This window comes from Anarrhichthys ocellatus, unplaced genomic scaffold, assembly GCF_004355925.1.
Source record: "Anarrhichthys ocellatus isolate YVR2014 unplaced genomic scaffold, GSC_Weel_1.0 scaffold1075, whole genome shotgun sequence".
Taxonomy (NCBI): Eukaryota; Metazoa; Chordata; class Actinopteri; order Perciformes; family Anarhichadidae; genus Anarrhichthys; species Anarrhichthys ocellatus.
In genome coordinates, this window is record NW_022281049.1 from 1349 (window position 1) to 13845 (window position 12497).

The 12497-nt window shown below is 42.6% G+C and overlaps 2 protein-coding genes across 2 annotated transcripts in view; both read right to left on the minus strand.

The window, feature by feature from the left end:
• Positions 1-5258, minus strand: part of crkl (v-crk avian sarcoma virus CT10 oncogene homolog-like) — a 6600-nt gene extending 1342 nt beyond the window's left edge. The window contains exons 1-2 of the mRNA XM_031838861.1: positions 4082-5258; positions 3297-3750 (exon numbers count right to left, since the gene is read on the minus strand). Of these exons, the coding sequence (XP_031694721.1) occupies positions 3297-3750; positions 4082-4392 (765 nt within the window). The 5' untranslated portion in view covers positions 4393-5258. The remainder of the gene's footprint in view (positions 1-3296; positions 3751-4081) is intronic.
• Positions 5259-6854: 1596 nt separating this feature from the next.
• ccdc74b (coiled-coil domain containing 74B) lies at positions 6855-12212 on the minus strand. Its single transcript, XM_031838863.1, has 7 exons — positions 11617-12212; positions 10760-10807; positions 10442-10559; positions 8938-9133; positions 8684-8784; positions 8528-8587; positions 6855-8359 (listed from the first exon to the last, which is right to left on the minus strand). Exons 1-7 carry the CDS (start codon positions 11927-11929, stop codon positions 8233-8235), a joined length of 963 nt encoding a protein of 320 aa, XP_031694723.1. The 5' UTR covers positions 11930-12212; the 3' UTR covers positions 6855-8232.
• Positions 12213-12497: the final 285 nt, after the last annotated feature.

Sequence of the window (12497 nt, forward strand, 5' to 3'; positions counted from 1 at the left end):
GGGGGAGGGGAGGGGGGGGGGGGGCGGGGGGAGGGTATTGGGATATGGGGGGTTGTGGGGGGCAGGGGGGGCACACTGTTTGTAGCTTCAAGGACATCTAGTCCGAGACATTATGTGGAACAATAATCCTTCACGCCGCCATGAAGAGCTTCCATTTGAACCAATCATGACGGAGCAAAACTAGAGTGCCTTCACTTATATTCTCAATAAAGATGGAAGACAAAAATAAGACTTACGGCGGAAAGTTTGACCCTCACAAATGTTCATATCCCAATAAAGTTGAATTATATCTCATATTTCAAGGGGTTGACATGTGCCAATCAGAATAGGTTGATTGTGAATGATGCAGACTTTTGACTAAAGATTCTTAAGTATGTTGAAGATCGTGTTCTAGAACTTAAGACTTATTTTTGCAACCAGAATCCCAATGTGGTGGGGACTGCCATGTCTGAAGCGAATGAATAATGACCCGGAGCCTCTGCCTCTGAGCCACAGTACAGATATAAGAGACGTGACGAGGTAAGATATGCGTTTTCAGTACAAAGCAAGTTTCACACCAGAAAACAGTAAATAGCACAGGACACACTAGCGCTCCAGTTTATTTCTAGTCATGTATTTGAGGGTTTCTGGTGGCTTCCTTGTCTCAGTTAGAGTAATTACACCACTGATTAGGTTGTTTCTATGAATCAGGATTTTGTGCCTAATCTACATAACTCCTTTATATTTAGGTCTGCTAATTTGCATCTCCTTCCAAAAACTTTCAAAAGAGATAACTAGAGAATATGTATGGGGCATATTGAAAGACAAGTGAAAAGACACCAACAATAGTAAATGAGTGCATTCAAATGTAGAATTGTTGACAGACAATGGATTTATGTTAACCCCGCGTTTAAACTACTTGGGCCGGCTGCACACGTATATTAACCGCCGTATATTTAGCGACCCGGCTTAGCATTTCTGATTTTTGTAAATCTGTCCAAGGGAACAACGGCACTCACTCTCGATTAACCATCTAGTGTCAGAACACTGCTGGGGAGCGAGGCAGGACTACTAGTCCTAGCAAATTAGGATTAGCAAATTATGGAAGTTGAGATACATTTTTCACAGGACGTTTGAGGTGTGGTAATGCAGACTTTATTGACTAAAAACACTGACTGGAATTAGGACACATCTGACTTTTTCTGAACCGGAGAAACCATCAGAATGGATCAAAATACGATTTAAATGACTTAACTATGAATGTAAATGTGAAGGAGTACTTATTATATTATTTGTGAATCAAGGGGGGCTATGTAAAGTACATAAAGATTTTTATGAAGACACTGACACACTTCTCACATATGTCTGACCCATTCATACAGCAAGAGACCAGCCACGGGTTCATCTTTAGCTCTATACTTCATACCTTCCCACAGAATTGCACAACATTAGTGCCAAAAAGTCTTGTTTCAGTTTCACTTCTCAAATGCTCGCCCATACTCTTCCTCCATTGCCCTCTCTCGGTCTCGGTCTCCCTTTGTGCTGATGGTTGAATTAACCAGTGATGGGCGAAGACCCATTCAACTCATGTCAGTGTCTGAATGAGGTATTATGTATTCCCTGAGGTGATTGTTAATATCAGTTACCGGACTAATGTTAGAGGGAGCTGCCTAACCTTTTTGAATGAACACCAGTCACCGGGTTTGCTCATGGTCCAAATATACGCCTCCTCCCAAAGTCAGTGTCACAGGGACAGCGTGTATCACAGCACCCACACTGTAGCGGCCTAGTTTACTTCCTGCATCCACCGACTCACTCTGATGTCAGTGGATGGCAGCAGAGATACCTTTCCGTTTGCATCTGTCCCCCGGGGGGGGGGGGGCAATCGCTGCAGCTCAGCCTGCTATCAGAGCGGAGCGATTCGGAGGCCCTCGGGTATATGAAGTGCACGTTGTGCATTACATGACACGCTCGGACATGTTGCCGCAGTCAAAGCAGACCCATGTTAGCCAGAGTGCACTTCACAGGAATGAGATCGAGCCGCGAAGTGCAACGGTGCTGCTGATGGAGCCGCTGCTACATTTAGCAGCTAGCATGGAGCCTGAGCTACAGACAGGTAGAGTTGGGGCTCCACTCACCCCCCCCCCCCCATCATGGGAAATGGGGACATAATATTGTCAGTCTCCGCCCACCCTTAATTTATTGCCAAACTGTATTTTGCATTTAATTCATCATTCATTCCAAAAAAAACATCTCAAAGACAAACTACACAGATAACATCTTTCTAATATAATAAGATATAAATGTGGCAGACATTCACTCACTTCCGATGAATGCTATCAAGTACCATCTCGCCACTATTGAATCCGCATGCAGCCAGAGCCCAGAGCAATAAGTTGAGTCAACTTGATGCACACGAACAGCATCCCCCTGCAGACAGAGTGGCTGCTGCTGGGCTGTGAATTGGTGTGACTACGCAGGAAACAGCCTTAAATGTAAGACGAATGCAGAAGAGCTGCAAGTTATCTTATGACACTTTCACACATGAAAACAAGATTGACAGCACTGATGTCGTCACCCCCCCCCCTCTCTCTCTCACTACTAGCTACTGACTCACCCAATTTCAATGCAGAATGCAGTTAAGACCTCACAGTGATGATCTTATGTCAAACTCAACTATTGTCAAATTAACACAACCTGAAAAGCTTTTTTTTTTCCTGACCAGTTGACTTCTCTACATGTGGACCACAAAACCTGTGCCATCACTGTTGTGTGTGGTTCAACAGAGCACACTACTAATAACGTCCAACGACGGTGGCAAAAAAAAGAGGAATTGAACATTTCAACCGGAGAGGGCAGAAAAGGCCGGGGATGAGGACAAGTGAGCGATGAAAAGGGAAACGTTAGCAATGTTCAACTGGTTCCGTGTCACTGCAGCGCTTAAAACTGAGAAAATGTATATTGTATTTCACTTGGTCTTTGTAGCTGGAGCTGTCATATTTGTCAACGCTATGTTGAGGCTTTGGTCATGTGGAAGTGGTTTCACCTCTCAGCCCTCTTGTCCACTTTTTTTTGTTGCATTATTTAAAATGATGCAGTGGGTGGACTTAGGCTCAAACCTGTAATTTGAACCAAAAGCAAGTTCGTTCTACGGCGTAAGATAACTTAGACCCAGAATTCACAAATATTTCACCTGCTTCATAAAGAAGTCCTGTAGTTACTACAACACTTTCTTAGACAGGTAGAAAAGAAGACAGCAAAGAGGAAGAAAAATGACAAAACACATTTCAGATAAGTGAAATCCAAATTTCCAATACCTCTAAAGCGAGAGCTGTTTTGTCATAGGCGCACGGCACTCGTTTCTGGATGGCCTTCGCCATGACGGGGCCGTTCTGCACGGACGGTAGAGGGTTGATAACTGCTCCGGGCGTTCCGGGGGGCAGTGGCGATGGCGTCTGTGGCTGGGCGTAGGGCTCTGGGATCCCATAGCTGTTGGAGTTGCGGGATCCATGGGACGGCTGGCCGGGGAGAGGTGACGGTCGTACCAATTTCTCCACATAGGGCACGGGGATCATCCCGACGCGGCCCTCTTTGCTCTTGGCGCTCCACCACTGCTCCTCTGGCTTCTCCAGGATGATGAGGATCTCCCCCTTCTTGAAGGGAAGGTCCTCCGCATCGCTGCCAGTGAAGTCGTACAGAGTCCGCACATACTCCAGGTTCTCGTCGGGGCCTCCAATGGGCTGGATAGGACCACTCACTGTGCTTGGGTACCTTGAGAGAATATAAACAATGAGGGCCAAGTCAGGAGACACAAGGAGGTTACCATTAAAACCCTGTCAAGTGGATATTATGACAATTTTAATGAAATCAGGGACACTTTTGCTCGAGTGTCACATATTTGTAGTTGAACTGGATGGTGCATTTCAGCAGGGTACTGAGACCTGACTGAAAGTGGGTTGCTTTTGATAAAAATAGACAACCTACTTAACCTAGATCACCCAGTCTTCGGTGGCAAAACATGTATAACGGGCCCCTATTGTTATTGCATGTTATCATGGTGTAGATCTTACTGATGATGGGGGTATTGGGAGACTTTTCCTACCTGGGTGCTGGCTCTATGAGCGTGGTCGTGTCCAGGTAGTGGATCTTGTAGAACTCCAGGAGAGCGGGTAGGTGCTCAAATTCTTGGTCGCCTATCTTAAACCTCTTGCTGGGCAAAGAGTTGATGATATAGTGAGACACTTTGGAGTTCTCGGACACCGACAGCACGTAGTCACCGGGGCAGGTGGACGAGTCTCGCACCAGAAACATGCCGTGTCTCTGTCCTTGTAACCGGTTCTGTGCCTCCTGTCGCGACACGGGTCCAAAATACCAGGCGGACCGATCCGACGAATCAAACCGAGCGGCTGACATTTCAAAAATAAGTTACTAATCAGTCTAAAAATAAGAAGAAAACATCACAGACAATAAGTTAATTGGAGGGTTTAGAAGACGCGGGGCTTCCGTAGCCCTGTTGTGAGGTTCGCGAGTGAGTTCTGCTAAATGCTGCAGGCTACGATTAAAAATAACACAACAGAAAACAACCTGACGTGTTCAGAGACAGGCTGCGACTGGCTGGATCCAACTTTGGAGCATAATGTGGTTGCTGTGTTCAGCAGTCAACGGTTGAGGGATTGTTCAAGCAGCCGAAATACTAAAAACTAAGAACTTACACGACAAACATCGACGGAGAGCAAAAGCAACAAATGACCAATGAAGCTTCCCTTTTTCGTTCCGCCTTCCGAGAAACACCAGGCTTCTCTTCGAATAATTGTATATCCTCCAGTCAGTGTCAGTTACGAGAACGGAAACGGTGCCCCTCAGTTTTTCATCTGATCCTCATGTCGTGCAAAAAGTCGCCGGCGAACACGGGGTCGGAAACGAAATGATTACGGATCTTACAGTGAGGTACACGTCATGGAAATGCGTTTATAAATCCCCTTTCTCGAGTCGGAGCAAGACTTTTGAGGCAGCACGGCACACAAAAAAATGGCGGCCCGCAACACGTCTTCAGACAAAAAAAAGGTTTCACAGCAGCGGCTCGCCTCCCGCACGGTCATCTCAGGTGCCGGGCCGTTATGCTGGAAGCTCTCGCGTGTACTCCGAACCGCTCACGAGGGATGCCGGCTTAACGGTTCTGTATTTTATACTTTCCCTTTATTTCTGCTCGTACCCCCCCCTCACCTGAGCCACCAGAAGTACGAGTACGAGACCGAAAAATGGCGACGGGAGGGCAGGTCCCGCTTTCTGTCTGCACGTCACTGACGCCTTGAGGGCGGAGGCGGGAGGAGGAAACGGGGGTGGGCGGGTGACGAGCCCCCGCCCCCTGAGCAAGTGTCAATCATGTTTCCATGACGCAGCTACAGAACATCTTGTATGTGAAACGATGAGGCAGTGATGTCATCACCACAGGGCAAACCACCAGCATAAAATGTCAGAATACTTTGCAGGTTTGTTTATAACAGCAGCATAACCAGCATACAGGCCTATTGTCTGCTACTTTCTGTTTTTTTTACAGTGTGATAGTGCACTTTAAAATGTGCAAAAAAGTTAACTATTTAATTTACTTATTGCATAATTAACAATATCATGTTGCAACTGCTATCAACACAAACAATGGGTAAATCTCACATTATCTTGTACATCCATACCCTGTACATCTCAGTCAGAATAAGCAATCGTTGAAGAAATAAAAGTAGCAATACCACAGTGGAAAAAAATAGTTAATAATTAAAAAATGCACGAGTATTATGAGCTAAATAAGATTAAATAAATAAAATTCATTATTTGCATTTTACATAGGTCTTTATAGTAACATAAAATGACAATGAATAAGTATGCCAACACTCTTCTTGAGTACAAGTAAATGTACTTAGTTACTTTCCACCACTGTATACATCTGTAGACATCTCAAAGTAAAGGGGCTTTTGAGATCTTAAGGTCCTACAGCCAAGATCTCTGCGGTTCCCATCCTCAAGAGCCTTCCTATGGCAGAATAAACAGTTTAATTTCACTACTATTACTGTATTATGATAAACGAGTGACAGTTTTACACCCAATCGTATCTGACAACTCAATCGTCTTCGATGGGTCCCCTGTCTGTGTGACTGTCCTATGAAACGTCATGTTCTAATGTGATATTTATGATGTATGTCTTTGTAGCCTATTATCTTGTATGTGTGTAGCTTACTGTGGCTTCACGAGTGGCTCATATGTTTAAGGTTATATTTGCTCAGTCAACAGCTAATTTCATGCCACCCGTAAAACGTTTTACATGTTTCTCTATTTTAATTTCCTGTTGTTCTCCAACTTCCCCTCCATTCAAACTCATAATAAGTATTATCTGGCACAGAACTGTGACACATCGAATTGGAGCTCCCGAACCCACTCAACCGACAACACAATATGCTGGAAGGAGGAGAGTGAATTTAAATGGAGGGGGTACAGTGGCTCAAAAGAAGCCTGAATAAAGAGGGAGACAAACCAAAGAATATGTTGGAAAACTCAGATTGAGCAGGACAAGCCGTCCAACATTGGCAGGACAACTTCTGCTAATTGATGAAAGTAAAATATATAAAGCTGCAGCTCTGTTCCTCTGGTTATTGAGGTTTCAGTGACCATGCATCAGGAGGCTGCAGCTGGCACAGAGCAGCTCTCATCACTGCAGCGCTGTCTGAATGTTAAGAGATTTCGCACCCACTGGGTCTAAATGGCTAATGCCTGCCAATTCCCACATTTCCACAACAGCGCAGTGATGCAAAAAAATAGGGGAAACACAAACAAACAGGGCCTCTTCCTCCTCAGAAGTAAACGTTTTTTAAAAAAAAAAAGGCTAATATTGAGGGATGCATACTGTTTACCTCTCTGCATTTTCACAACAAAATGTTCTGGTTAACCTTTATTTTAGCCATATATTCTGATTTCATTGCACGATCATGACAGCCATTCTTCAATAGGTTATATAAATAATTGCATTTTTTTTGTAGCTATCATAAATACACAAATTCCATGCAAAATATCTAAATATAAATATAACAAAATCAAATAAAAAATGTAATAATTTCTGCAAAGTTTGGAAACAAGGCTAAGGTAAGTTATTACATACCCGTGTGTAACATTTGTATTCCTTGATTTAATGGATGCTCACGGAAGAGTTTCTTCAGAAACACCACCATCTAGTGGGTGCATGCATGTATTATATTTAAACATAACAGTAAAGTACATTTTAGACTGTTGGGATTGTTGCATGATCATGTCAAAGGGAACTTTTAAAGACTTAGTTTCATACTTAATGAAACACTTTGGCACTAAAAGCACCTAAATTGTAAAAGGCACATTAAGGGAATCGTCTTCACGCCCGGCTGCATGCAGTTCTTGACCTACACAAGCTACATTTTGATTCATGTTGTGAAATAAAGCCAGGTGTTTTTAAATGTGTTAACTTCCTCACGGCTATGTACCACCTCACTGAGAAATGTTCACACAGTTGCCGAAGCTGAACATATTCTTGGAGTCTGGGAGGAAAAAAACAGGACAGCGCTATTTTGTGTTAATACAATTTAATAGAGTTTTGTATTGTTGTGCTAAGTTGTACTGCAGGTGCATGACCGGTAACGCACCGGGCCAGTTAAAACAGGACACTGCTCCATACAGTATCAATACAAACCAATACAAAAAGTGTGTGAGAAATAAGCCTCATAAGTCTCTCCTGTTTCATTAATTGCATGTGCTTTTAAAGGCTTGACTTTGGTTGTTTGCACGGATGAAAGTTAGCTGTTTTAAAAGTAATTCCACCATCATTTTGGCAGAATTACAACAAATGTGCAGTGAGAACTAACTAAAACTCACTCAAAACTGACTCGGTTTGGTGAAAATAAGCAGCCAGATGTCAAACTTTAATAGTTGAAATGTGCTAAAATCAGGTCGAATAAATAAAAACATTTTCCCTTCCCAGTACAAAAGTAGATTTGAGACCATTTTTCATCTTCTTTTTGTGTGGAAAATGAAAAGCTTTTAAGTCTATAGACCATTTAAAAAATCTTTTCATAGTATCTGTCCCCCTTTCTGTACCCATAGACATCTTAAAAAACATTTTATAGGGCATCAATACTTCAAATGGATATCCATAACTGTGAATAAGGCTTTGTAGTACAACCATGAAAAGCCCCAGTACTGAGATGGATGCAGCTGACGCTGTGGTACGTGTCCATCACGTCACTGCACCGTCCTTTTGAAGCGGTCTCTCTGCACAGCACGGGTCCTCCTCTGTCTCTCTGCAATGGTGGAGCTGAGGCTCTGTTTGAGGGCTGGGAGGACCACCCCAGACTGAGAGGGTCCAGACCTGGGACAGGAAATACACAGACTTAACTGAGAGGGGCCAAGATGGCTTTTAGTCAAGAGTAGCACCGCAAAAAGCCTCCGTATTGGTTACAAAAGGCAGTGAATTCGATATTATGGAGATCTGAGCAATCTGTGACATAGAGGCACAGGGAGGGAGAGATGTACTTACGTTTTTTCCGGATATGTTTGAAGACCAAGTTTTGGAAATTTCTTTTCCTCTGAAGGTTTGCTGAGAAGTGCAAAAAACAGAGATACCCTTATCACAACTGTGTTATTTTTAAATTTTTGGGTGAAGATAAAAAATGATAATATTTCATCACTTTACCGGGTACCATCAACAAGGTAGGTCTTGGTCAGAATGTAGTTTTCTGGGGTTATTTTCTTGCTCAAGACAATATCTCTCAGCAATGCCTTCACACGAATAATCTAAATGGCAGAGTCATATACTGTCATGAAATTATTTCCACAGAAATATCTGGAAAACAACAAAAAAAAAAAAAAATACTGTGTTTTTAAATCCCACAATGCTGAAAAAGCAAATGCACTTAGACTGATATTGTCTGATGATGGGGCCCTTACTTCCTGAGACTGTAAACTGTTAGCATTGTACAGCTGCCGGATGATGACCTCACACTCCTGTAGAGTGGGTGCGCGCGGTGGATGGGAGGGGTTGCTGTGAATTCGTAGAGGCTGTAACGAGGTGATGAGGCCCCCCTTCACGTCTGGAGCATGGTCCTGCTTGGCAGATCCCAGAATGTCGCTGCCCTCTCCAATGCTGCTCCCCATGGAGTGAGGGAGATAATATCAATTAGAAACAACATACAAACTTTTCAATGTTAACAATTAACAATTGTATCACAGGGCGGCTGCAGGCTAACTGCACTGCAGTACAATTCATTGAGTCTTTGCATAAGCACACACAAAAAACTCTAGATACGAGTTTTTTTAACAAATATAACTTTGTGAGCTGGGCACACTCGATTAAGCATTAACATAATATTGTAGAGTATATATTTTAATTAAATAATACATGGTATGGGCCCTTCCATATGCCTCTTTTGTTAGAGTAACAAGAAACCCATACCATAAAATCAGATGAACGACAAGATTGGACTGCAATCTGGACTGACAAATAATTATACATACACCGGCCATCTACTTTAGATTTTACATTTAAAACAGTCCAATGTGTCAGCATTACTACCATATGCTCCACACCTCTTTGGAAACCTGTCTTGTGCTTCTTCCCATGCTGTAGCTGTGGTATACCACTGCATGTGTTCTTTGTTTCACATCTTCTTAATGCGATTTATGTTCTGCTAATGTCCAGTTTCCAATTTCACAGTGATATCATGAGATGTGATATTATCTGATTGTTTTGTAAAATCCCAATACAACATGATTGAGTGTTTTCTTAATGTCTTAATGGCTGAATTGCAGTTGAGTGTCACAAATGTCGGAGATATTCTGACTATCCTAGCTCTATTTCCCCGCTGTAAGACCTGATATGAACTTAACAACAATACCACTATTAACATTACCGCCAGCAAAATACCTCCGCTATTAATTATCAATAGCAATACTACTCATACCACACAGTAAAAGTCCTGCATTTAAATGTTTACTTCAGGGGAAGAGTGAAACAGAGGCACAATGGTCCTAATTTTACTTAATAATAGCCTTCAAATTCTAATAATATGTTAGACAATTAAATAAATAATAATGAATCATATTTTAATTGTTAGTACTACAATGTCTTCCTCTGAAGTAGAAGAAGTATACAGTAAATAGTACGCTATACAGCTGAGTTGCATATTACTGAAGTGCTTTGGGGGCCTTTTAAGTTATTTTGGGGTACAATGAGCTAGAATAGTAATATAATTCAATACTTTTCATATCTAAATATCCTAATAAATCTATAACCGTTTGTGGCCCGTCTAGTTGGGGACCCCAGTCCCAGGTTGCATAACATTGCCTCGCGGTAAAGTCTACACTTGGTGTTTTTTCTTGTGAACCAGACCTACTTCACATTTTCAGTGTTTCTGACCGTGATTTCTGAATAAGAACCTGGATGTAGATTCACCTTAGTGCTTGGTCCTGTGGGGTTCGTGTGTCCTGCAGCGGCTCCTCCAGGTAGAGTCCCGTATGAGCTTCACTACCCTGAGTGGGTGGTCTAACGCCTCTCCGACTGTATGTCATCCCTAGAAGAGAGAGGACCCGGGACGAGGATAGTTAGAAATTGTTAAATGTTACTCCCTTAATGTTGTTTGGCAGACGAGTTTCTCATAATTGGTCTAGCATGAGATACCAACTAGAACTATAAACTATCCTAATCCCACAAGAACATCATCTGAGCATAGCAGAAAGAACCAAAAAACAGTGAATCAGCATTACATCTTACCTTTTCTACTTGACTTTGGAGGCTCCATTATCAGCTTATACTGCAACTCTGCAACATCCACATTAAGAGTGTTTTAGTGTGCTTTAACATACTGTAAGGAGGCAAATAAGAGGCACAGTCATCAAACACGGTCCCCGACAAACAGCCTGTGTTTCCATGGGGGCCTGACTGAAGGCACGAAGACGGATGGCCGGAGAGTCTCCTGGTGGGTGCCGAGAAGCATTTAATATGGAACAGCATGTGACCGGTTCAGTAAAGTGACACTGGATCTGTGTCCACCTCCCACTGAGAGAGACCATCCAAACCCTGGAGTTGCTACGCGACCACAGTACCTAGATTGAATGTCTCTCCTTTCAGCACCTCATCAGAAGACAGACAGGTCTTTGTCATTAACTTAAATTCATTAAAAGGTGGACTGTGGACACAACAGCAGATTACGAAGTTTACCCCTTTTAACTGATATGGATTCTTCTGGGCCATGTGCCCATAAAGTAGCCGATTCCTTGATGAAAACCATTATCCTGTAGATTTCTCTTGGGAATGAAATAAGCTACTCTATTTCTCTACCCTTCTATGAATAAGAATATTGATCACTAAGCACTGTTTGCTGCAAACCCCTCCTGCAAAGTGAGAGGCCAAATCATAGCACATTATTTAAAAACATTTAAACTTGTATATATTGTGTCTTATTTGAATACATTGTCAGTCTCTTAAAATTCTATGATTTGAAGCACTAACTTTCTATGCTTCAATTGTCAACACGTATGAATCATTCGTGATTACCCCTCACGTGACCTCGGTCAGAGTGTTTATTAATGGGTAGAAACGACATTCATTCTTCCTACTGGTGTCTTCACCTTTATTCTCCCGTCTGAGATACTCTATCTCTGCATGGAGCTTCTCCAGAGTGTCCCTGTGTTGCTGCTGGAGGAACTGGATATTCTTCTGCACTGAAGCCACGCGGGGGTCCACGTCTCCGTGACGGGACGACACCTCTGCTGCCCCGCACGCTGTTCCTCTGTTCGCCGGCGGGACGACGGGCAGCTGGGGCAGCTGGTTCGCAGGTAAACGCCGTGGAGAGCAGGACTTCCCGAGTCGCCTCACTCGAGTCCACTGTGGCAAATGCCGTACCGGTGGGAGATTATGACCCGACATATTGCTCCGGATCATTCAGCGTGAACGAACCATTCTAAACAGTTTTCTCTTACCATTATTTTCTAGTGTCGGCAGATCAACCTATAATATTATCCTACAACAGCCAACTAACTAGTTTACTAAAGTCTGTTGCTTATAAACAGCTCAAGCAACGCTAGTCCACCCTGAATTACCTTCGCCCTCATTTGACATGCGCCCCACTCACACACACAACGTTGCCGTGACAACCAACAGGCTGCCGTAAAGTCCCGCCTCCTATATAGAGTGCATGCTTGGGATTGGCTGCGGTATGGGTGACGCAATTTAAACCTGGCCGTTTAATTGGTGGAGCTTGTTAAGGGCAATATGATTTTGGTATGGATTTGAGTGTCCAAAAATCATTTCAGCAGTTTCAAAACACAAAAATTAATACTTGTGAATGAATATATAGATATCTATATATCTATATATCTATATCTATATCTATATAGATATATCTATATCTATATCTATATATCTATATCTATATAGATATATCTATATATCTATATAGATATATCTATATATCTATATCTATATCTATATATCTATATCTATATCTATA

What these genes read in the sequence shown, in the direction of transcription:
- ccdc74b (XM_031838863.1), bottom strand. Translation starts at nt 11,929, where the DNA reads ATGATCCGGAGCAATATGTCGGGTCATAATCTCCCACCGGTACGGCAT. An exon ending in CCACAGGACCAAGCACTAAG is followed by an intron (nt 9,134 to 10,441) that starts GTGAATCTACAT and finishes CATGGGGAGCAG; the next exon opens with CATTGGAGAGGGCAGCGACA. An exon ending in TACCTTGTTGATGGTACCCG is followed by an intron (nt 8,588 to 8,683) that starts GTAAAGTGATGA and finishes TGCACTTCTCAG; the next exon opens with CAAACCTTCAGAGGAAAAGA.